This window comes from Alligator mississippiensis, chromosome 1, assembly GCF_030867095.1.
Source record: "Alligator mississippiensis isolate rAllMis1 chromosome 1, rAllMis1, whole genome shotgun sequence".
NCBI classification, from domain to species: Eukaryota; Metazoa; Chordata; order Crocodylia; family Alligatoridae; genus Alligator; species Alligator mississippiensis.
In genome coordinates this window covers 307,095,965-307,121,594 of record NC_081824.1, presented here as the reverse complement: position 1 = coordinate 307,121,594, position 25,630 = coordinate 307,095,965, and the positions used below count along the sequence as shown (strand labels likewise).

Here is a 25,630-nt window from a genome sequence, read left to right as displayed (position 1 = left end):
GGTAGGCAAAGAGCAGGTGCGGCAGTTTCTCATCCCAGTCATTGGGGTTGGAGTCCACATAGGCCTTGAGCATCCCTTTCAATGTCCCGTTGAACCTTTCCACCAGCCCATTTGTCTGAGGGTGGTAGGCTGTGGTCTTAAGGTGTTGCACCCCACAGCAGTCCCACAGGCACTCCATCACCTCCGCCATGAAGTTCCCACCCCGGTCCGTCAGGATCTCGGAGGGAAAACCCAGCTGGCAGAAGACCTTGATGAGGGCATCAGCAACCACGGGTGCCTCGATGGAGGTCAAGGCAACTGCCTCCGGGTACCGCGTTGCGTAATCCACTTGAGTCAGTATGTATTTCTTTCCCCTATGAGTCCTATGTTTCAGCGGTCCCACAATGTCCACGGCCACCCTGTGGAAGGGTTGGTCGATGATCGGGAGGGGCTGCAAGGGAGCCCTTCTCTTGTCCCCGCTTTTCCCCATCCGCTGGCATGTCTCACAAGATTTGCAATAGTCTGTCACATTCTGGGCAATTCTGGGCCAAAAAAAGTTCACCTGCAACCGCTGGCATGTCCGTTCCCTGCCCATGTGACCAGCACACGGTAGATCATGAGCCAGGGCAAGCAATTGCTGTCTGTATTTCCGGGGTACTATGAGCTGGCGCTGGGGCTCCCTGGTCTCGGCATGGTTCTTTGGCACCCACAACCGATAGAGAAGCCCCTTATCCCAGACCACCTGTTCCCTCTTGTCCAGAGTGAACTCAGTCTCTTGCTCCTGAGCCATCTGCCGGAGTCCCTCCAAGCTGGGGTCCTCCCAAACCTCCCGCTTGAACTCCTCTTCCCCAGCTAGGCAATCAGCAGGGAGTGCACACTCACCCACAGGGACTTCCTGGGTCTCCTCCCTGCTAGCCTCACCTCCCTCTGCCACTGACGGAATACACACCTCCCCGGGACTGTCACTTAACCCACCCTGGGGGTCGCTAGTTCCTTCCAGGACCGAGGTGCAATTGCCGTCTGCAGGGGTCCCTTCCATTGCAGCCGATGGTGTGGCTGTCTCCTGGGGCTTTTCTAACCCCCCCTCTTTAGCCTTTCTGCTCTGTAGCTGAGTCACCGCATGAACAGTGCAGGGCTTTAACTCTTGGATCTGTTCCCACCTCCGGAGCTGGGCTTCCTGCTCTATAAGATCCCGTCCCACCAGGATGGGGGCAGGAGCCCCTTCCAGGACCCCCATTTCCAGGTATGTTGCACAGTCGTTCCACACGACGGGTGCATGGACTACCGATACCGTCAGAGGTGGGGACCCCACCCCATGAATAGTGAGGGTCTTCCCCGGGATTGTCTGCGGGTGAGACCAGGTTGGAATTGATTAGTGTCACACTGAACCCCGTGGCCAGTTCCCCCACAAGGGTCCTCTCCTTCACCGTGATCACGGTCTGGTGGGGGGCCGTCACCTCCTCCGAGTTCATGATCCTGAAGTAATAGACCCTCACCTCAGAGTGGCTCTGGCCCTCCCCCTCACTGCTCACGGCTGTTGCACCCCTGACGGGCCTGGGTCTAGTGCTTAGCTTTAGGCAGTTGGGCTTGATGTGGCCCTGCTCCCCGCAGTTATAGCACGCTCTCTTTTCCGAATTGGGTGGTGTGTCCGAATCTGGGGCTGCCTTGCGCTCTGCAGGAGGTGGCCCTCTTTCCCCTTTTTGACCTGGCCCTCCCTTCCCCCCTCTTTGGACCCCTTTTTGCTCCTTCCCAGAGTAGGGAGGCTTCTCACGGTTTAGCAACAGTCGGTCTGCAATTTCAGCGGCCTCGAGAGCATCTTTGGGGTCCCTGTCCCTGACCAGGGTCTTAACCTCCCTTGGACACCAAAAATAGAATTGTTCCAGCACCAGGAGCTGGCGTGCCTTTTCTAAAGTGTCAACCTTGGCTTCGGCTAACCATTTAAGGTATGTGTCGTCCAACAGGGCCCCATAATCAGTCAATGACTTTCCGGGTTGTGGGCGCATATTCCGGAATTTTTTCCAAAAATAATCCGGTCCTAACTTGAACCGTTTGGACACAGCAGCTTTGAAGGCATTATAGTCATCAGCTGCGTCTGAGGGCAGGCTGTTCAGGACCAACGCCATGTCACTCTCTACCAGCGCAGACAAGTACATCATGATCTTTTCCTCCGGCACCTTGCACCGCTGGGCTTGTCTTTCGAAGTTGCTTAGGAACACCGCAGGATCGTGTCCCTCCCGGTAGCGAGTGAAGGCGGAGACGTCCAGTTTGGGGTGTTCCCCGGTCACTTGTGGAGGGTTCGCATTTCCCCCGTTGGTCTGGAGACTGAGCTGAGCCTCCAGCTTTTTCTCCTCCAGCTCCAGCCTTTTTGCCTCTAGCTCCATCTCCATCCTTCTCAATTCTAGCTGTCATTGTTCCTTCTTACGCTGGGCCTCCAGCTCCAGCCTTTTTAACTCCATCCTTTTCAGCTCTAGCTCGTGGAGTCTCTGCCGCTCCCCCTCAGAGGGTGATCTCCCGGCGGCCTCCGGACTCGACAAGTGGGAGCGTGTTTCTGGGTCGGACTCAGGAGTTGCCGAGCATGAAGCTGACGCTTGTTCTGACTCGCTGGTGCACAAGAGTTTAACCAGCTCTTCCTTCTTTAGCCCCTTTTTCACGTGAAGGCCTCTCTCTTTTGCCCGTTCTTTCAGTTCAGGCACAGTCATCCAGACATACTCGTTCGCCATCCTGACTATCTACACTATCCAGTCGCCCCGATGCCAAATTAGAAATTGTTTGCTCAAGGGATTTCAGTGACTCTATTCCTTTCCCCAAATTATGCCTCAAATACAGCAGGGTATTCGGATCCCACTGCTACCACCACACGGATAACCTGGAGAAGGTCCAGAGAAGGGCCACTCGTACGGTTAAGGGCCTGCAGACCAAGCCCTACGAGGAGAGACTAGAGAAACTGGACCTTTTCAGCCTCCGCAAGAGAAGGTTGAGAGGCGACCTTGTGGCTGCCTATAAGTTCATCACGGGGGCACAGAAGGGAATTGGTGAGGTTTTATTCACCAAGGCACCCCCGGGGGTTACAAGAAATAATGGCCATAAGCTAGCAGAGAGCAGATTTAGATTGGACATTAGGAAGAACTTCTTCACAGTTCAAGTGGCCAAGGTCTGGAATGGGCTCCCAAGGGAGGTGGTGCTCTCCCCTACCCTGGGGGTCTTCAAGAGGAGGTTAGATAACCATCTAGCTGGGGTCATCTAGACCCAGCACTCTTTCCTGCCTTTGCAGGGGGTCGGACTCGATGATCTATTGAGGTCCCTTCCGACCCTAACATCTATGAATCTATGAATCCCAGGGAAGGTCTTAGAAAAGATTATCAAAGAGGACATTGAGGTCCCTTCCGACCCTAACATCTATGAATCTATGACATATCTGGGAGGTATTAGTGGAATTTAGTGCTTTGTGTTTAATTTTTAGCTACCAATAGATGTGAGGGAGCTGCTTTAGTGCTCCATCACTTTAAGGGCTGCAGCAGGCAGACACCAGGTGCATGATGAGGATGGCCATTTTCAAACTTAGGCCAGAAAGGCAGCAGTCTGGGTTGAGCAGCCAAGAAGGCAACATTGGGCTGAGCTGCTCCTGGACTATCTTGGAGGTAAGTGTTAGGCTATGGGGAAGGAGGAGGCTTCATTGGTCCTGGCCATGACCATAAACTGCACCCTGCCAGTGAAGGGTGGCTTGGTGGAACTATGTGTGGTGGGGTAGAGCTCCACAGAAACGCCAGGCCAGTTACCTCCCTGGTGAAAGGCGAGGAGGGGCACCTAAAAACCCCAGCCCCCACATCCCTGGTGGGTTCAATCTGCACAGAGGTAGCCCAGGCTCACAGGAGTCCTGAGGCAGGGCCCAGGTCAGTGGAAGGACCCGGAGCAGTGCCCAGGCTCTTCGTGAGTCCTGTGGTCGCAGAGGCCCTGAGAGGAGGCCAGGCATGCCTGTAGCCACCTGAGCCTCACGGGTTGCATTACCCCAGGGTAGAGGGCCAGGCAGGGCTATGGTCACCTGAACCAGATGGGGTGTGTCACAGGATGGGGTCCCCATTGACCATGCCCCATTGACCCCTAGGGCCCCTTGACCATACCAATTCAGCCCAATTAACACCCTCTTTCTCGTCTGCCACGTCTTGTTGGTAATAATTATGAATAGGGAGGCTGCCCTCAAGTTTATGTTGGGCACGATCCTGCTGGACCCTGCTGGACCCTGTGGGTTCTTGGACCTCTTTTGGGCACTGCACAAAATTGGTTGCCTCTTGGGGCACCTTTAGCCTTATGGGCTAGATGCGTGGCTCCGGCCCATTGGAAGACAAATTGCTGATTCAGCTAGACGATTGCAGCTCCGTCTGGATCCGCGACATGGACTTTGTTGCTGTGAATTGATGAGAGGGGAGGGCTTGCAAATGCCCACCCGGTGAGTGTTCATTGCGGGACTGATAAGTGAATCAGGAACTTGCAAGGAGAGTCGGCTGAGGGACCTACAGCTGGCGGCTAGCCAAGTTACACTTCTTGTAAGCGGGTATTGCTGATGCTCGTTATTAAAACTAAGTGATCACTCCTCTTGTGTGGTGCCCCCCTTTAGTTACTCCCATCAAAGTCATGGCAGGTGAGAGTGACACTGAAACGAGCAAAGATGAAGCTATAACATCTTGTTGTGTGCCCTAGAAGAATAACACGCTCACAGTGCATATGTACATAGGGCTATTTGGAAAAAACAGTATTAATCTTTATGGTTTATGACAGGAGTCATGAAAAATGCATCAATTTATTTGGACTCCAAGGGTGCCTATAAAAGTGCTCCGACATGTCCTACTTAGAACATGTCAGAGCAAACTTGAAAAATCGAGTCTGCTAAATCGTTCTAATTAGAATGCTCCAGCATGCTACAGCATCACATGTATTCAGTGTCCCACATTTCAAAATGGTGGTGGGGATGCTTTAACTAAAACCTGTCAAACAAGCTTTAGTTAAAGCACCCTCATGGCCATTTTGAAACACAGGATGCTGAATACACATGACGCTGCAATGTTTTAATTAGACCAGCTGTCTGGGAGCTGGTCTAATTAAAACACCCCCCTCCCAACTCCAGAGCATGTGTATAAAAACCCAAAATCTACTGGATACACAACTGAACTGGAATCAGATTATATCCCAATATTTAAATGTCATATAATAAGATACATTTGTAGTAACAGTGATACAGTTATATAATGGCAAGAGTTTCAATGGAAATACTGATCATAGTATACTAAGTTGTTCTAATCCTTAGGAGATACATTATCATCTTCATAAATAACAAGTGCTTTATTTCTAGGATCATGGTCATATTCTCTTCATTTAAAAAAAAAAATGTAGGGCTACAAGAAAAATGCAGCCTTGGGACTTTGACACATGACACTAATGTGTGAAACTAATCCTGTTTGACAAAGGAATACATTTTAATGGTCATATTCAGATATTACTTTTTATTTTGCTTTAGAAACTAAGACTTTGGGCTTCACAATGCAGCACATCCAAGACAAAACAAACACATTACAAAAAAGTTACGTCATCACTCAAGCACTTTCTTTTGGTATTTATTCCAAGTCATAATTTGTTTGTGATAACTAGAAGTATGTGCTAAGTGTTGCTCCCATTATTAGTTATCACTAATAAAGCTGTGCAAGAGAATGACATGTGTGCCTGTTCTCCTAGTCAGTTTCATCCTAGAATAAAGCATTTGTTCCATGCAAACCATTGCCTGCAACCTTATTTTTGTTTGCAACAAGAAGTGTTGCCCATTTCTAGAATGAGGCCACTGGAAACAGTTATAAAGGGGGCAACTGAGTGGGTTGTATGAGCTTGCCACACAGAGTTCTGCTGCTGTAAGCCCAAGGAATGTACTGTATTTACTCGAATAGAAGATCCAGTTATAAGATGACCCCCCAATAATTAGATTCTATATAAGGAAAATTTATCAAGGTGTTATAATTTTCCAGGTATAGAATCTAATCACTGGAAGTCTGCCTTGAATTTCTCCCACTGCTACAGCAGGGAAAATAAATCTGGAAGGCTTGTAGCCCTTTTCCCATCTGCTTCCCTCCCAATTTTTTCCACTGGCAGCCCCTTCCTCTCCTTACTGTCAGATCCCATTTTCCCTGGACACATGGAAGTAAGGAACAAATTTGAAAACAATAACCTTGAAATTAAACACTGCTGTAGCAATTTACATATAGTGACCATGTACTTAATTCATCCAGAATTCATCCAGAATGGATGCATGTTAGCTTTTTTCTGCAACTGATGGAAGTTTTAGCACCGGTACTCCATAAACACATTTTTGAGTAGCACTATTTGTATATAGTACACACTATGCATGAGTTAGTCTAAAGCCAAAGGCTTATGATTTACCACATAGTTCATTGGGCTGGGCACCACCAGAGTCAACAGCACTCCAAGCCATGGTGATCCCATAGTTCAGCATTGCTCCATACGTGTGTGTATATCAGATACCCACCCCCCCCACACACACACACAAAAGACCCACATGTTAATTAGTCCCCATGCATGACTGGAACCAGGTGTTCTTGTCACGATTCCTGGGATGATCCAAACACTGATATACAGATTAGACTTAGGGCAACCTGTGCCAGCTTCACCTCAAAGCAGGTGGAGCCACACAAAGCATGAGCCAGGCTCTGAGAGGGGTTGACAGAGGGATTCTAGGTGAACTGCTGGGGCCCTGTTTAATGATGTCTGCCAGGCATTTACGGCTGTTGAAAAACAGGAATCACTGGAAACAGGAAAGAAAGGAATAGCTCAGCTGTGGAAGTGAAGAGGAAATTGAAATGTATGCAATGTAGTGGCACATCATAACTTGAAAAAGAGATGGTGGTGAGGGAGAATGCACTTAACGGGCACTACCGTGTTTTATTCAGATGGAGTGCACTAACTTGTCTTTGTGGTAAGTTCCCATCAGCACATTTGCCCTATGTGGGCCATGTGTTTTATAGTCATGCTCAGTGTTGGCTGCATTTAATCAACTTCACAGTTGGTTTCCAGAAGCACATGCTGCTTTTGGCAACAATTTAATAATAGACAAAGTATGTGATTATAAGACAAGGGGTTTTTTTCCTTATGCCAGTTGTGGGGAGGGGGCACCTCATCTTGTATTCAAGTAAATACAGTAGATGGGCCACTGCCAGATGCCAGGACTGAAGGTGCAGACAGAAGTGCAGCTCCCTGCTGTAACTGAGAACACTTTGCAGGAAGCACTCTGAGTTACAACGATCCCCCTGGACCAAACAGAAATTCACTGTTAGCTCAAAGGTGGGAGGGGAATCTAGCTGCTGTCTTCAACCAGTTTCCCCAAGCAATAGCCCCACCTCTCTGTGAGGCTGCCAAGTTTTCAGAATGGGAGGGGGGAAAGGGAGCAGCGGGAGCTTGTTCTAGGGTTTCCCCAGCCAGTGCTGGAGGTGCTGAGGTGGGGAGAATGAATTGGAGCCCTTCCACCTCAGGGGGAAGAGGGGGCTCCAATCCACCTACTTTACCCCCCAGCAGAAGCTGAACCCCCCCCCAGACCAAACTCCCTCTGCTCCCTTTCCCCCTTCCCATCCTGAAAACAGCTCCAGGCTCACAGGCAGGCAGACAGAAGTTATGGAAGATGTTCTGTTTTGAAAAGTCTTCATCTAACCCCTCATGCAATGAGGGTTCAGATTTTTACCCAATCGGCCATTTTTTAAGCTGTCTGCAGTCATGCACTTGTGTTTGGTCCACTACAGACCCCTTTCTATGGCCAAATCAGGCAAAAATTGTCATTTCTGTCTGCACTGATAATTTCTGGGCCCCAGGCCATTGCCAAGTTAGGGGGCTCTGCATGACCATAAGCCAACCTAAGGACTCTGTGGGACCACTTAGGAAACCCCAATGCAAGTGTAAGCAGGGGTGACTTTTTCCCTGAATTAAAGCTTGTTAGGGAGGTATATAAATGTGGTATATAAAGGTAAGCCTAGAGGGAAAGCAAGATGTTTGATACAAAGAACCAAGGAGAGAGGTCTGCAATGAAGCAGGCAATTCAGCTGTTTATGGGCTTATTTGATGAGGACTCAGGAGGGACACCAGGTCTTGCAAGCTGTTAAACCAGAGCCTGATACAGCAAGAGTGAGCATGCATGAACAAGGGGAAGAGAGAAATCAGGGTTTTCTCAGCAGGAAGTGGGGGCCAGACTGGCAATCTCCATCTGAAGGCAGTTTCCCAAATCCATCATTCTCAACATCACAGCATGGCAGGAAAGGTGGAAGCGTGTACTACAGTGCTAGGGAGAGAGTGGCAAACCACCAAGGACCCCAGTCAGCCTGAAGGACTCTAAGGCTTGCTACACAAGCTACCAATTTTATTTTATTTTTTGCTGGCATTTTCAATATCAAACCCAAAGACAGTCCTCGTGCTTCAGGCTAAGTTGTATAATGCAAGCTCATCTCAAAAACTCTTTAACGCTGCCATAATTTCAATACTATTAACTGCTTTTTATAGGGACAATAAATGTAAATTTATGACAGACTGCATTATGATCACTTTTCAAAGTTTAAACTTTACAATGGTTCATCAAATGGAGAAATATTGTTTTTACCTGATAAATAACTCTTGTACATCAATTCATATCAAAGCTATGCTGCCAAATATTACTGCACAAGAAATATTGTATAAGATCCTCCTGTACACTAAGTAAAAGGACTCCCTCTGCATATTGTTTTCACCTCACACTTTATTACCAGTTCTCAAATATGAAATTTAATAAAATCTTTTGACATCCTTCTATAAATATTTCATAACTAAATATTAACTCTCCTCACTACCTAAGATTCAAATCTTGTTATATAACTTATCAGATTTCAGCATGACTACTGGTACAAGTACTACTCCCGCTACAGTCTGTCTTGATTAAATCCAGAGTTGATACTTCAGTACAGTAGAGTCCTTCGTGCAGCATCTAATAAAAGTGTTCAGTATGAAAAGTACATAGTTGTCACTGTGGCAACAATTAACTGACATCCTAAGGGAAGATAGTTGATGTAGATGTCATGGGTGAAAATCCTGACCCCAGCATTCTTATCAGGAATAGTGGCTTCTTTTCTACCCGATACCTTTTAATATTTAATATATTCACGGTAAATAATACTGGGTAGCTAAGATAATGAAGAGCTACCTGGGAACCTGTTTTGCGGCCAGATGGTGCCAAAATCATAAAAGAGCTAAAGCATACATACCAGGTCTGGGCCATTACTTACACTTTTAATTTTTTAGGATGGGAATGTGTTTGTATATTTGGTAAGAGTAGTATGAGTTTACTTATGAAATTATTTAAAAAGAACCCATGATGATTATGTTTTCTGGATCTTTCCACGCTGGGATTATATTTTCTAATTTATAAGACATTAGTTTGAGAAATTAATAGTTTATATTGCATGGCTGCCATTACACTTCTTCATTCACAAGATTTTCTATATTCAGGGTTTGGTAACCCATAAGCATAAATGTAATTTAGTAAAATTTTAGGTTGGAAGGAAGTAGACAGTCTTTTTCCCCCCTTGGATTGTTTATTTTCCTTAAATCCAGTTTGAATACAAAAGGCATTCTAAAGGAAAGGAAACTATTACTGCTGTACATAAAGACAGAATAGTAATGAGCTCTATTAAAGAATGGATTTCATTGGATGGAAGAATGGAAGCAGTTATCAAGCTACATTTTCAGAGAATAATCATCTAACAAAACTGATGCATGGACATATGATGCTGTTTGGTTTTTTTTAAATCTATTCCAATCAGAATTTCTCGAAAAATAGGTTGCTTTTATAACAGGATGAAAACAAAAGTAACATAACAACATTTAAAATACGGTGACATCTCAGAGATTGAACAGAAATAGCATATTTTCAGACTAAATTTTAGTTTATAAAAAAGCCATAATTCCATTATTTCAGAAAGACTCAAATGAAAACACCTAGCCTTGCAAATCAAGAGAAGTAAAATAGTCTTCTGCCAGATTAACTGTTTTTCTTACCTCAGTTTTGGACAGCCCTAAGGCTGCTACAGCAACTCGAACACTGCTGCTCTCCAGTGTCCCAGTGACCTTTCTACGCTCATACTCAAGAGCTGACATCTGCTGCTGTGCTGCAATGGCCAGAGCCCTCTCTCTAGCTTCATTAATCAATGGGATCTTCAGCTTTTCCTCAAGAATGTCAGTGAGACCACATTTCAAGCAAAGAACTGGCTGGACCCCACTGTGACCTGCAACAAGCAAAGCCGTCTGTTAGCTCCTATTAAAAGTGCATTCTGTTTTATTCCAATACTGCGGAAAGAAAGCAAGTATATTATATTATATTAAATTCTGAAAGAATATAATATTCTCAGAATTTAATGCAATAGCCTAATACATAATTCTTTTAGAATTCAGGACAATGGCAAAATACTGCACTTAGGACTATTTTACAGGACTAAACATTGGAGTCCAAGTCAAAAGTTGCTGTTCACAATTAAAATCAAAAAAATTGACTCTATTTTTTTTTTATTTAGGGGAGGAATGGTTATCAACAATCTACTAAGGATGTAATATTACACTGATTGAAGCAGTATCTGTGCACCTTCCACAATAAAAAAAATCTATAACATCTCTGTTTCTACAATCTTCATCCTATTCATTTGCAGGTATTATGGTAAGAAGTCTAGTCAAAGATTCTGATGTAGAGGCAGCAGAATGTGCGATGTTTCCAACACTATCTACCCCACACACTAAATGTTTCAAAATCTTCAAGCTGTGAGTTTCACTGTTCCAATGGAACACATCTGTGGGTGATATCGTATCAGCAAACTTCTTAGTACCACAATATGACCTTTATGAGGTGGACACATCTTGGGAGGTTTACCTAAGTAATTAAGAGGTTGGAGAAATGTTTTTTTGGCTCATTTGATAGATGAGGAGCAAAAACATGGCAAAATTAAGTAACTTATCCAATGTCATAGAATGTCTCTGTACTGGAGCTAGAAATAGAACCCAGATCTCTGTCACTTTTGTGCCTGGGCTCCCCTGGAGTGTTTTCAGCATGGTTAGTATGTGCCTCACTTCCCCTCCTCTGGGTAGGGTACTACAAGGTTTCATACTAGATTTTGTCAAGAGAATTAACAGTGGAGGACAGAATTAGTTCCTTTTGGGTTACTTTAAGGAGTAGAAGAATACTGTAGGAGAAAGTAAACAACTATCTATAGGTATAATCTATATTACAGATGCTGCTTCAACTGCAGTCTAGCTTTAAACTAGATAGGTCAGGTACTGAAAGCAGTATAGTCAGAGTTCAGTACAGATTGCAAAACTCACCCAAGAAACTGGTTAAGTAGTAAGATAGTTAGCCCATGCTGGAGTTCCACACTACCACAGCTAGACTGTTACCAGAACCCAGACTAGCTACCTAACCCATGCATACCTAGCTCAGATACATCTACACTATACTGTAGTCAATGTTCATGTACCCTTAAAAAGAAGAATTGAGGACAGCCTTGTAATCCCCCACAATGCACATCACATAGCCATCTATCAAAGAACCCATTTTAAAAGTGATTTAGCACTTGATTCTTACTTGTGAAATTGTACTTCAAATTTCAGCCTGATGTTGTTTAAAATGGCTGAGGTATAACTTCTTCAAAAGCATAATTCTGAATAGAATAACTCATCAGTTATTGATAGAGCTGGCACTGGCACCAGGCAGAAATGCCAGTGAAAGCCTAGAGCGTGCTAAGTTTTCCATATTGCTACCATCACAATAGCAATCTTTTTTCTGTGCCTCATCACTCTGCTGATTGGACAGCTCAGCTTTTAAAGAGCTGCAATGGTCCTAAATCACAAAACAGAGACTAAGGTTACCTAAAAAAGAAGATAGTAATTGATACAGTGACTTCTGGCTTTCCCATTATTTTCCCCTTTAACTTCAACTTTTACTTCCCATAACAATGATTCTAAATGAATCATAGTTAGAATTCAAATGAACAAAAGGGCAAATCCTGTAATTAACTGCCCAGAGGAAATACAAAGTCTGCACATCACCCATGCTAGCCATCAAATGCATGTAATTCAGTACATCTTGAATTTCCTAGGGCTGAATGTAAAGGAGGTGATGATTAACACACTTCTGAAAGAGATACTATAGGGAAAGATACTTTTGGATGGAAGTAGAGTTCACAGCCCAAGCTATTGCTTTCTCCAGTGTTTAGGTTGTTAACAAATAGTATTAACTCCAGAAAGAGAGGAATCTGGAAAATATTAATTGAACAAGGCTGGCCAGACTGTTTTCCAAAACTGACCTTGGCTTCTGAGCTAGAACCCAAATTAAAGGAGTAATAAAATGTAAATATATGTAAAATAAATAAACACAAGCTCCAACAGAAATCTTGTTATTTCTGAAACATCAAGCTCATGCTAGTTTGGCTTTAGCTGAATGTGGATCAAGACAGGTGTTGAGTTATCTGCCAGACTATAATATCTGTGCATAAAGAAGTTCAAGCATTTGACATGTAGAAACATTCTAAGACAAGCGAGAAAGACTTGTACTGGTTCAAGCAGTGGTTAGGCATCTGAAAAGAACCTATGAAACATATATGGGAAGTGCTGAAAGATAATTCTAATTTATTTGCAAGATAAGATCCATGTGAAGTAGCTTCCAAGCAGCCCCAAATGTGAAAAGAAATTTCCAGATCAGCATTAAAAATTATAATCCTATCTGACAAAAGAGAAGCAAATTTCCTCTTTGCTTTTTTCTAATCCCTCCTTGTTGTCATGCAGTTTATCTTTCCTACTGTATTTAAGACAGGCAAGCTTCTTTGGGTAAATCTGATATCTTTTATTAGACCAACTCAAATAGTTGGAAAAAAAATCTTCTTTGGAAGCTTTCAGGCACAAACTAACTTTATCAGGCTGAGGAAATATCTGCAGTTGGTCTGAAGAGCACAGACCAACTGCAGATGTGTCCTCATCCCGACAAAGGGTGTTTGTGCCCAAAAGCTTCCAAAGAAGATTTTTTTCCAACTATTTGAGTTGGTCTAATAAAAGATACCAGATGTACCCAAAGAACCTTGTCTGCCTATGTCCTAAACCAACACAGCTTCAAACTATACCTACTGTATTTATTGTTCTTTTACCCGCTAAGTGCTAGTGAACTTAATGCATTATAAAAGGACAATGATTTCCCCCATTTCATTTTTCACCTTCATTTACTCCACCTTCTGAGGTACTGCTATTGCACAGAACATTTGGACTATCCATTGGAAGCAAGCCTGAAGGCAAAGGTATGCCACCTGTTCCCTCCACCAGGTACACAAATTCTCCAATCTGAAACACAGGAACATATGCATTCCAATTCAGAGAGCAATTCATGCAGAACAAATCATAAGGCTTTAAAAGACAAACATGAGAATGACATTGATAGTAACACTGAAAATCTGACTCCTGAGAGCTTCATATATTTTGAAGAATTTTTATTTTAAAATTGTTATTAATTAGAAGAAAGTGAACATATTACAATATAAACATGATAATAAAGTAACACTGATTAAGGGGATTAAACTCAATAAAGCAACATGTTTCAGAATCAAGACTTCTAAGATTCAGCCCTTTTTAACCAATATCACTAGTTAATATTTTGAGCAATGATGCCATGAGCCACAAGAGAGACAACTGACAAAAAAGGTACATTCTGATAATGCGTAGCCATCACTTTTAAGATCTATAATCTATTTTAAGCATTTAGATTTTTAATAGCCTGCACAGTTCATATTCAGGGATGAAGCAGTTTAAGTTAAATGAAAGTACAGATACATATTTAAAACTACATGTCCAGTATTTACAAATTTCAAAGAATTTTAAAAGCAGTTCAGCTGTTTGGTAAAATTGTTCATGTTAAATTTGACAAGGAAACATTTTTGTTAAGTAATCAATAAGTTTTAGGGGGAAAGGACAGGAGTTAGAGTGGGCTAGAAATGGTTGACTCCACTTTAATGTTACTGAACATTTCTTCCTCACTTGTTTAAATCTGAACTGTCACAAGCAGACAAAATAAAGTTAACTAACAAATCTTATTTCTAGAGCTGTGCCAAAATAACAGAAAACAACGCTGCATAAGCAGTAACATCATGTAGAAAAAAAGACGATAGTAATTTTTTGCCAAAATGAAGGACAAGTTGGCAGATGAACAACTGTATTTCATACTGATGAAGTGATAAATGAGGTGTAAATACAACATACAGGCATTTTAAATGGACTGGAGTACTGTATATAGTGTCTTATGCTATGGGGACTAAGGGCACCTACACGAGCCTGATGCCTGCTCTGACGGGTGCTAATTAGCATGTGTCAGGGCAGACTCAATTAATTGAGTCTGCTGGGGTGTGCTAATTAGCATGCAGACTCAGCATGTTGTGTATTCTGCATCCCTGTACTTCAAAATGGCAGTGAGGGTGTTTTAACTAAAGCTCATCAAAAGAGCTTTTAGTTAAAGCAGCCCAAGCACCATTTTGAAGTGTGCAATGCTGAATACATGAGATGCTGCAGGTGCTTTAATTAGAGCGAGTCTTGAAAACTGCTCCAATTAAAGTGCCCGCCCCGCATCCAGGTTGTGTAAAGATGCCCCAATTGCATAAGACAATACTGCTCAATTGGTGCAATGTTATACTTCCTAGCAATAGCCAGTTTGATGTTGTCAATGGAAACTTCATCTCTGCAAAGTACACAATGCTATTTCAGATTTTTAGTTTTGGAGGCATTTCTGTCCAAATTATTCAAGACTCCTACCCCACAGAAATACATCTCCACTGCTTCAGTGTCTTGCCCTTACATGCCATCACCTGCCTTTTTGGACTGTGCTTCCTTTTACTGGCTCTTCATCCCAGTGAAGATAGTAAACAGCCATCTTAGGATCATAGGAAAGTAGGGCTGCAAGGAACCTCACAAGGTCCTCTAGTTCATCCCCTTGCTCAAGGAAGGAGCAGCCCTACCTAAACCATCCCAGACTCGCGTCTTTCTAATCTGATCTTGAAAACTTTCAAGGATGGAGATTCAGTAGCGCAAGCTACAATTTGGTGGTGTTTTGGTTATAGCCATGTTGGTCTAAGGACTTAGGCAGGCAAGGTTCTTTGACTAGATATGATACCTTTTATTAGACCACCTGAGTAGTTGGAAAAAAAATTCTTAGCAAGCTTTCGGGTGCAGTCGGCCTTCAAGTGTAAGGAGTCTCTGCTGGTCTGAGACTCCAAAGAATGAGAGAAGCTATAAGTGTGGAAGGATGTCAGTGAAAATGTAAAGCGGCAGGAATTAGAAAGACAAAAGGTAAAGCAGGTAAGGGAGGGGGAAGAAAGCAGGGAGGGGAAAAAGGCCGAAGGGAGACAATAGTGTTAGAATACAAGGTAGAAAATAGGCTGTCTGTGAAAAAGGAAATAGTTCAAGATCAGGAAAACAGGAATGAGAGAAGTTAAAAGTGTGACAAGATATCAGTGAAAATATAAATAAGTAGAAATTAGACAAACAAAAGGTAAAACAGGGAAGGGAGGGGGAAGAAAGCAGTGGGGGAAAGGCCAAAAAGAAACGCTATGGTGATAATAATACAAAGTAAAAAAGAGAGGCTCTCAATGAAAAAGGAAATAGTTGGAAATCAGGAAGACAAAAGGCAGAAAAGTAGGGGAGGGGAGAAAAAGTGAAAGAAAAAGAAGAATGTAAGAGGTCAGGTCAGGCAGGTACCTGGTGAATCAGATGTCAGGCAGGTTATAATGTGTCATATATCCAATGTCTATATGGAGTCCGTGTTTGGGTATAGTTGGATATTCTTGTCCTCGCTAACCTCATCACCAGAAGCAAACTTCCTAGGACCCAAGCCACACCCAATGGATCCAGACCATGCCAGCACAAAAAATATGAAACCTACCAACACATCTACAGCACCCCAGAATAACTACACCCCACAACAAAACCATCACCATTCCTGGATCTTACACCTGCACCTCCAGAAATGTTATATATTTCATCCAGTGCACCAAATGCCCTGATGGAAAATATGTAGGAGAGACCAAACAACAACTGCACACCAGAATGAATGCAGAACGAAAGTCTATCAAAAACAGGAATACCCATCTATTTGTGGGGGCACACTTCTCACAAGGCAATCACTCCCCATCTGATCTCTCAAGTTCTAATCCTCAAAGGAAACTTACAAAACATTGCTCATAGACGAGCCTACAAACTTCACGTAATAAATCTACTAGATACACAAAGTTATGGACTCAAAATAGACATTGGATTTATGACACATTACAACCTGTCTGACACCTGATTCACCAGGTACCTGCCTAACCTGACCTCTTACATTCTTCTTTTTCCTCTACCTTTTCTCCCCTTCTTTTCTGCCTTTTGTCTTCCTTCCTGATTTCCAACTACTTCCTTTTTCATTGAGAGCCTTGCTTTCTTACCTTGTATTATTATCACTGTAGTGTTTCCCTTTGGCCTTTTTCTCCCCTGCTTTCTTCCCCCTCCCTTCCCCATTTTACCTTTTTGTTTTTCTAATTTCTACCTATTTATATTTTCACTGACATCCTGTCACACTTTCGGCTTCTCTCGTTCCCTGGAGTCTCAGACCAGCAGAGACTCCCTATGCCTGAAAAAGGGTGACTGCACCCAAAAGTTTGCTAAGAACCTTTTTCCAACTACTTAGTTGGTTTAATAAAAGATATCACATCTACTCAAAGCTAGTTTGGTGCATATATCCTTACAAATAACTTTGTCTCCTTATTCTTAGAAGTTGGAAAGTGTGCATATGTGGGGAAGGGAGACGAAGGGACAAACTACTTCTGTAGCACAGTTTGTCCATCTTCCTGCTGATGAAGGATTCTGCTAGTGCCGGATTTCTCTCTGCAGTAAAGATTAAATAATCTAAATTAAGCCTGTTTATCATTTTACTTTTACTCAAATCAACGGGAGATTTTTCACTCTACAGCTAAAAATATTGTGCTTTCTGGCACAGTGAATGAAGAATTATTCAACTTCAGTGGCATTTATATGGCTTTCCTTGGTTCAAGGTTCAAATAAATCTTTCTTGGATATAAAAGAACTTGAAGCAAAACTTATCGGCCCCCCACAAACTAGCAGTCACCCATGGGAACCATTCTAAACAGGAATTATTCCTGTTTGACACACTGTTTTGGCTTCACAAGGACCCTTAATATCCTAGTTCTAGATGGGTGTAAAGTCTGCAGCTAAGCCAAGCACATAGATTTGGCAGAGCTAAAGCTTTCAGTTATAAAGCTGTTGCCCCACAACACAATGATACTGCAACACTTTATAGATTTAGTCAGGGGCAAGGGGGTGGAACGACTACTGGCAAAATTCTGAGTTAAAATTTAACTGAGAAATATGCTTACAGTGGAATGTCATGCAGGATATCTACCTCAAACTATAGTGCTATACTTTCTTTAATAAGTGTCAGTGGGAGGATATCAACAGAAGCAGTAGTAGATATCAATTCATTGCCTATCGTAGCTAAAAATAATTTTGTGTCTAAAGTGGTTTAGTGGTTCTCAACTTTTCTTTTTTCTCCAGAGTCATTGCACACCTTGGAAAATATCAGCTTCTAGCTTTTGCTTGCCTGACTGGAAAAATAATAGAGCAATTATTCTGTTGCAAAATACTCAGAAAAACCACAGCAGGTCAGAATATTTCTGGCACTATGGAATCCTATTAGAAATCTCCTGGTTTATCTTGTGAATCATGAATGGGTGTTTTCACACTTAACCATGCTAACATTGTATAGCACTCTTAAAAGGAACTCATGGCACCCTGGTTGAGAATCACTTGTCCAAACCCTTCATATGTATCTTGAGGGTCGGACTCAAGGAGATTGGACTACATGACCATGTCCACACCAGCATGGATGTTTGGTTCCCTGGGGACAAGTAGCCCACCATGTGCCTCTGCTACTTGTCCCTAGGAAATGCCTGTGCCACACAGCCTCTAGCACATGGCAGGTTACCCCGGGTGGGGTAGGGGAGGCTAGAGCCAGCACTGGGCTGGCCCCAGCAGTCTTACTTGGGGTCCTGGGGGCCTCCTTGGGCTGTAACAGTGGCAATCCTGCTGCTTGAAGCCTGGCTAGCAGCTGAAGCGTGGCTCCGGCCAGCCACACTCCGGGTTGGGGCAACACACGCTGTCTCCATGTGCGCTACTCCACTTTTTTTTGTGAGAGTTTTTTTTACCCCAGGATCTCCAGGGTCAAAAATCCCCCCCATGCTGCTACCTTGCAGCAAGGAGAACACCTGAATGTGCAGTATATAGAGCCACAGCCATGTCTACAGCACCACATACTGCACAGCTGCACTTGTCTGGGTGTGGCCCATGTGTGTATTTCCAATTGACACTGCTATTTTGATGCTTTGCCCTTATACACTCAAAAGTAAGAGTACCACTTACAGTGGGGATACATGCAAGAATTTTAAAAATAATGAAATTAAAGCAAATGTTATGGTTTACATCAATTAAAACTAATTCCATTCACAACCTACTAGAAATACCATTTGCTGATGCTTGCAGATGGCAGATCTCCATGAAACTAATCACTAAGTAGTATTATATTAGTTGTTGTTGTTGGCAGCCCCTTGATATGAGGATGTTAGTCTACCAGGAGTAGGGAAGTCATCAGTGAGTCTGGAGAAAATTGAAGAGGCCAATCGGAGATGTGTATGTTTGACAGCAGATATGGCATACAGTTCCAAAAGAAAGGAGTGGATCCTGGTGATGGTGGGTAACAGCTCTCTCCATTGTCTCTCTCACCTATTCACCTCCATAATAAGGTGAGTTTGCTCAAAATGGTTGATGCTTTGTCATACTTCATGGTGCCACTGGGGATGATTTAGTGCTCAAGTCTCCCAGGTATAAATATAATATCGCATTTCTTCAGGTTGGCCTTCAGAGAGTCCTTGAATCTCTTCTTTTGCCTGTTTCTACAGTGGTGACCACTGGTGAGTTGGGAGTATAGAACATGTTTGAGGAGCCAGTTGTCAGGCACACTTATGATGTGTCCTGTCAAATGGAGCTGGTATCATAACATGGCTTCAGCGCTGGAAGTGTTTGCTTGAGCCAGAATGCTGGTATTCTTTCTTCTGTCCTTCCAATTCATATGAAGGATTTTCCAGAGTCATTGATGATGGTAACACTCCAAGACTTCTTGTATTGCTTTCTAGCTGTAAGATACTCTTAAAATAGATATTATAGTGATAAGGCCTAGATTTTCCTATCTACACTTTTAGAACTACAACTTTGTAGGGATTATCAGTCAAGTAAAGGGTCGACATGTGAACCAATCTCAAGAAATGAAGATCTAGTACTAAGGCCACCCCCATTAATTTTCTGTGGCAGGCAATACACATTTTCTTACAGCTCCTCATGTGAAAAATTCTACATTAAAATTAGAAGGACATGTCACAGACTCAATTCATTCTTCTAAATAATAAAAGAAGTATTAAAAATAATCCTTTATTAATTTTTAAAGAGTGTTATTACAACAAAGTTAAACTTACATTGCCATTTTAAATGACTTCTACTGTGCAAGCAGATAGGTTAAATTAGAAGTACTTTTCCTGTTAAAAAAACAGTACATCTAAACTATACCAATGATTTTGTTGTCTCTGAAAGTAAAAACTGATTCTGAAGCAAGTTCGCTTCTTGTATTGGGTTCTGTACAATATGAAAAAAAGTTACAACAGACAGCCTTTGCAGTCAGAGGGTTTCATGATACTGGAATCCTGATACCATTATTGATCTTTGTGAGAGGGTGGCTGGGTCTATCTCAGTCTCCCTCTGAACTCGTCTGCCATGACTTTGATTGAAAAAAGGATGTTCAGTGTTATTCTTAGGGGTGAGGAAGCACCACGAACCACCCAGGTGATGAATTCACACAGTGAAGATTTTATTCTTAGCAGGAGGTTAAAAAGTTGCTTTCACCTCGCTAATTACCTCATTAGGAAGGGAAACCAATGTAGCTAACAAGGTAACTCTGGAAGCCTGAGAGTGCCCTGGATGCCTTAAGCTATTTTTGGATCAGACAGAGTCTTCTCCACTAATTAACTCATTAGTGGAGCACGTTCCCCGTGCCTCCACAAGTCCCGAGCTAGGAGCTGCCTCCTTTGCTCCCTCCCTGCCTAATAGTAGACCTGGCTCCATCCTTTGCCATCCCAGTGGCACGGGTAGCTCTGCGCCACTTTTGCTGCCTGTGCACCCTGGAGACCTCTACCTCAAAATTCTCCTCAGCACAACGATCACCCAGATCCCCAGTTCTTCTCTGGATTCCCCATGTAGGCTGCGGGACTTGAGTGAGTACCTTGCCTTCTTCCTAGCCAGCTGTGGCATCTCAGGGTCTGCAGTCCCAGACTCTCCTGGGTTGCTGATCGGGTGTCCCTCTCTCTCACTTTTTTCTCCCGCAGTCCTTTCTCCTTTCTCCAGTGCCTGAAGGCAAAGTGTGCTCATTCACTATCTGACTTACACTGACCATGTCAAGCTAATTACCCTGACCTTCCCCTGGTGTGTAATTCCCCTCACCTGTGCAAGGTGCTCTCTATAGCTATCTGCTCCCATGGCTACGCTAGTAACATGGCTCCTGCCTGAGCCACTGTTACAGATCTTGACATTTGGTGACTGACAATCTTGTTCCAAAGAATGGCCACCACAACATTTGATGGCTATTACTGTGCTGGATATGAAGGAAATATAGTGGTTCTGAATCATGTTGCTGATTAAGACTCAATAAAGCAGCATAATGGAAAAAAATCAAGTACGTTGCTTAACTGAAGAAAACTTATCTTAACACTCCTTTTATGATGGCTTAAAATATGACTACAATCATACATTGAGCAGAGGGTATCAGCACATGTACATTTCTAGACACTGACCTGCCACCAGCTAACAAACTTATTCTAAAATAATACCATCATACAGGGTGCATCTGCACATGCTATTAATGCTATAAAGGCTTACTGTGCAGTAAAATACTGTGCAGTAAGCCTTCCTGGGAGCATGTCTACATGTGCTCGTTGTTTGGAGCAGCTTGGTACAAGACTGTTCCTTCCCTGCTCTGGCCCCCTGCAGCAGACAGGGGGAGCTCCAGGCTCCCTCAGAGTGCCAGGCTGGGGTAGCAGGATGTTCACAGGGCCAAGAGAGATCTGCTGACTGCAGCAGAAGCTGTCTCCTGACCCCATGCACATTGGGAGAAGTCCTGATATGCATGGGGCTGGGAGACAGCTGTCGCTTTACAGCTTTCTCATGATGGGACAAGCTGTCCCACTTCTGGAGCAACTCCCAGCCAGCCCCAGCTGGACAGGGATTTCCCCAGGCAGCCACAGGCTCGATGAGAGCTGTCCCATTCTTGTGGGGAGCTGGGAGATGAGCAAAACTGGGATTGGGGAGGTGGGGGGAATGACAGAGTGGCTTGTATATAAAATGGATCGTATTCCCTTGATCAATTCTCTAACCAGCTCACTGCTCTCAGAAATAAAAGATGAATACACTATGAACAAAAATAACAACTTAAAATGAGATATACTGCCAAATTTCAGTGCACATCATTTGATATAACTTATAACTGTTATCCATAATGGGGTTTTGCATAAATAGCACCCAATTTATACATGCACTTATCTATTTTACATAAACTGATGCACACACTTGGACAATGAGTTTCACAAATGCAGTCCTGTCTGTTGTCTGGATTACAGACAAGGTTATTAAAAAGGACAAAAGAACCCACTTTTTACTCTTACCAGTTCATTGATCAGAATGATGGTGCAATAACGCTTTCCCAAATTAAATGGTAGAAAGTAAACATCCAGAACTGCAGAACTTCTCCCTTCCAAGACCAATGTGCATGCCGGACTGAAGAACTCTTGCAGGCCATTGGATTGATTAGCTGCCAAAACATGATTTAAATGTTGTTTATATACAACAAAAGAACTGGTCAAGGTAAAATAGGTGTTCCCATTTCAAGAATAGCATGCTACAAAAGTGTGCCCTAGGAGCTACTATGTAAGGGTCTTACAAATCTCAAAAAAGAACCAGAGTAAAAATGTGTGCTATAAAAATTGCATAAACAAACGATACTAATTAATTCATCTCATACTTTCAAGACTATTAATACTAGGACTATGTGAAGCTTCAGTTCACGATTCAATTTGGAGAAGATTTGGCCCGATTCAGAGGGTGAATCTCCAAATCCGAATCGAACTGCTAGAAGCTTAAAACTTTCCAAATCAGTTCAGAGCCTCCATATCGATTGGAAGAGATTTGGAAGGCAGTCTTTATGGGGAAACAGAAACTTAGAAGATGGAGGGGAAGGGAAGCAGGGGGGGAAGGACTGACATCTTTAGCTGGCCAGTGACTGTGACTTCTGTCTGACTGCCCTTCCAATCACAGTGTCTGAGGGGAGGGACACAGAAACAGCACAAAAGCCTCTGTGTGCAGGCTTTTCTGTCCCTTTCCTGAGCTGTTTCTGCCTGAGTAACAGCGTCTCAAAGGTACTGTGGCTACTGGCCTGGCTTCCTAGTGAGTGGCCTGCTACTTTTTGCTGTTAGAAAGGATTGGATAGGATATAACTTAGCTTAGCTTAGCTTAGTTTAGCACCTGTCTACTTCCAATTTATTATTTCAATTTATATTTGTTTGGGTTTTTTCCTAATACTTCTGAAAGAAAAAGTTCAGTGTTTTCCCTGGCAGTGTGATCCATCACTGTGCAGGGAAGCACACATTACACACACTCACATAGAAGAAGAAAAATCAGATATCCATAGAAGAAGGTATTTAGATTATATATAGTAGTTATTAATATTATTGTAGTTAGTTTACATACAGACTAAAGACAACAAAGAAGAAGTCGTCAGATAGAGATTCAGACTGATATTAACACACACAACACAGAATTCAGAGTCCTAGAAGAAGTAGAAAGAGATATATTATTTTAGGTTCACTACACACAGAAGAACAAGAAGTAGTCACACATTCACAATAATAGGACATCACAGAGGAAGACACCATATATAGTTATTAATAATCAATCATAATCAAGAATCATCATACCAGACTCCAGTACATGCACACACACACACACAACACAGAGAATAAACAACACAGAGAAGAAGTCACACAGTCACACACACCTTTTCCAGCACAGGAAAGATTAATATGAAGTGAGCTGGAAAGGCCTTCTGGCAGGGGAGGGAGAGGGGCTAGAGGAGGTAGGGGAAGAGCTAGAGCTGCAAGTTCCCCCCCTGCCTCCCACCCCATACATAGACACTTCCTCTTCCTAAGCAGCCATGAGGCTTATAGTGCCAGTGGAAGCAAGGAGGTAGGAGCAATAACTGTACCTGATATACCTGCGCCTGCACTACCTCCCCTAACTCCAGAAATAGGCCCCAGCAGCAGAATCACTGTATCCTCCACCCCAATTTCATCTCCCAGCATGAGCCTCCCACTGCCAGAGGAGGAGCTGGAGCTGAAACCAAGGGACCTGAGCACCCTGCCTCAAGCAATTCTGGGGACTGAGGGGGAATCCGAGTTTGTGCTCCACACCCCTCAAAGTTCCCCTAGACCTAGGTCTCCTTCTCTGGAAAGCAACAACTTGGAGGAGATTGAGGTTGTGGAGGTTCAGGCAAGTGGCTCAGCTGAGGCACTTCTGCCTGCTGTTGTGCCTTAGCCTGCTGAGGAGGGCAATAAGGCAGGACCCCCATCTTCAACCCAAAAGGAAGCGAGTAGCATAGTGTGGGAGCATTTTGACCTGGCAGATGATCTCAGGTTTGCTATCTGCCAGCACTGCTGAAGTCAGATCAGCTAAGGCAAGGAGGTGAAACACTTCACCACCATGGCAATGCTGCTGCATCTCAGGAGGCAGCACCCCCTCGCCCTTCTTCCTGCTCAGCCTGGCACCAGTGCGAGCGTGCCTAAAGAGAAGTCCCCCACTCACTCCAAAGACCCCATCCCCCAAAGGCAGAGGCAGGCCACCCTGGAACAGTGGGGGAAAGCTGCAGACAGAGGGGAATACATTCCCAAAGCAAGTGAGATCACCCAGACCACTGGGGAGATGCTTGCTCTGGATAGCCAGCCCTTCTCCCTAGTTGAGCAGCCAGGGTTCAGGCAGCTCATGGAGCTCGTGGCCCCATCTTACCAAGTGCCCGCATGCACTACCTTTAGCAGGACAGTGGTGCCCTCCCTGTATGAGGCATGCAGGGAGTATTTGAGGGAGAAGGTGCACAAGGCAGGGCCGCAGGTAGCCTTGTACTTCACCTCCGACATCTGGAGCAGCCAGGGTGGGGATCATGCCTACCTCTCCCTCACAGGGCACTGGTGTGATCAGTCAGGACATTGGTGGGCTCTCCTCCAAGCCAAGGTGCTGGATGAGTCTCACACGGCAAGGGAGATCATAGTGGCCATGAACCACATGGTACAGGGGTAGCTTGTTGGGCAGGCCAAGCTCACCCATGGGTTCATGGTCACTGACAATGGGGCCAATATGGTCAAGGCTGTCCGTGATACCAACATCCGCTGTGTGGCACACAGGCTGCACCTCATATTCAGGGATGCCTTGGAGGGGGACAGGGCTGCCAGTGATGGCGCCGCCACCACTACCACTGCAAGCCAACTGATTTCAAAATGCAGGAAGGTGGTGGGCTACTTCCACTGCAGCATCAAGGGGGGAAAGATGCTGCAGGAGAAACAGGCAGACCTTAGCATCCCATAGCACAAAATCATGCAGGATATGGAGACTCAGTGGAACTCCACATACCTGAAGCTCGAAAGGCTGGTGGAGCAACAGAAGGCCATTCACGAGATGGCCTTGCTGGGGAAGATTGGGATCAGTGGCCCCCTTAACAGAGCTGAGTGCAGTACCATCTCCCAGATCTTGGTGGTCCTCAAGCCCTTCCTCGAGCCCATCAAGACCCTCAGCACTGACGATGCCCTTCTTAGCCAGGTGATCCTCCTAGTGAGGGAACTGGAGAACCAAACAGAGAAGTTCCAGGGGATCAATGTTCCTGGCTGGGGCAGGGTGCTGTCACCAGACATGCAGGCACTGGTGAGGCGGCTGAAGGAGGGCATCAGGAGATGGATGGATCCCTCGCAGTCCAGTACTGTCCACATGCTGGTGGGCATGTGCAACTGAAGATGAAGGGGAGCACGTGCACTGGCAGCACCAAAACCCTCAATCACTGGAGACAGGTGCTGGCCAACAAAGTCAGGGAGACAGAAAGGCAGAGATGAGGGGATGTGGGTGATCCACTTTCCCATGCCAGCACTCTCAGCACCAGCACCGCCACCAGCACCAGCCAATCTCCTCCAGGCCAGCTGTTGCCAATGTGGGCCAAGGGCATGGCTTCAATGTGGGTCCAAATGCACCAGACCCCAGCCTTGGGCAGGTAGCGACAAGGCTTCAGTGGCTACCTATCTCACTGAGGATGTGGAGCCACTGGACTGCGACCCCTTGGCCTACTGGGCAAGCCACAGCCAGATGTGGCAGGATCTGGCCACAGTTGCCTGGCAACACCTGTCCTGTCCACCAACCAGTGTTCCAAGTGAGAGGGTGTTCAGCA

The 25,630-nt window shown here is 44.3% G+C and overlaps 1 protein-coding gene across 1 annotated transcript in view; it reads right to left on the bottom strand.

Moving 5' to 3' along the window:
* The window catches only part of CFAP47 (cilia and flagella associated protein 47), a 773,444-nt gene that overhangs the window by 452,549 nt on the left and 295,265 nt on the right, over window positions 1-25,630 (bottom strand). Inside the window, exons 42-44 of the mRNA XM_059724382.1 lie at window positions 21,819-21,964; window positions 13,239-13,362; window positions 10,048-10,274 (exon numbers count right to left, since the gene is read on the bottom strand). Of these exons, the coding sequence (XP_059580365.1) occupies window positions 10,048-10,274; window positions 13,239-13,362; window positions 21,819-21,964 (497 nt within the window). The remainder of the gene's footprint in view (window positions 1-10,047; window positions 10,275-13,238; window positions 13,363-21,818; window positions 21,965-25,630) is intronic.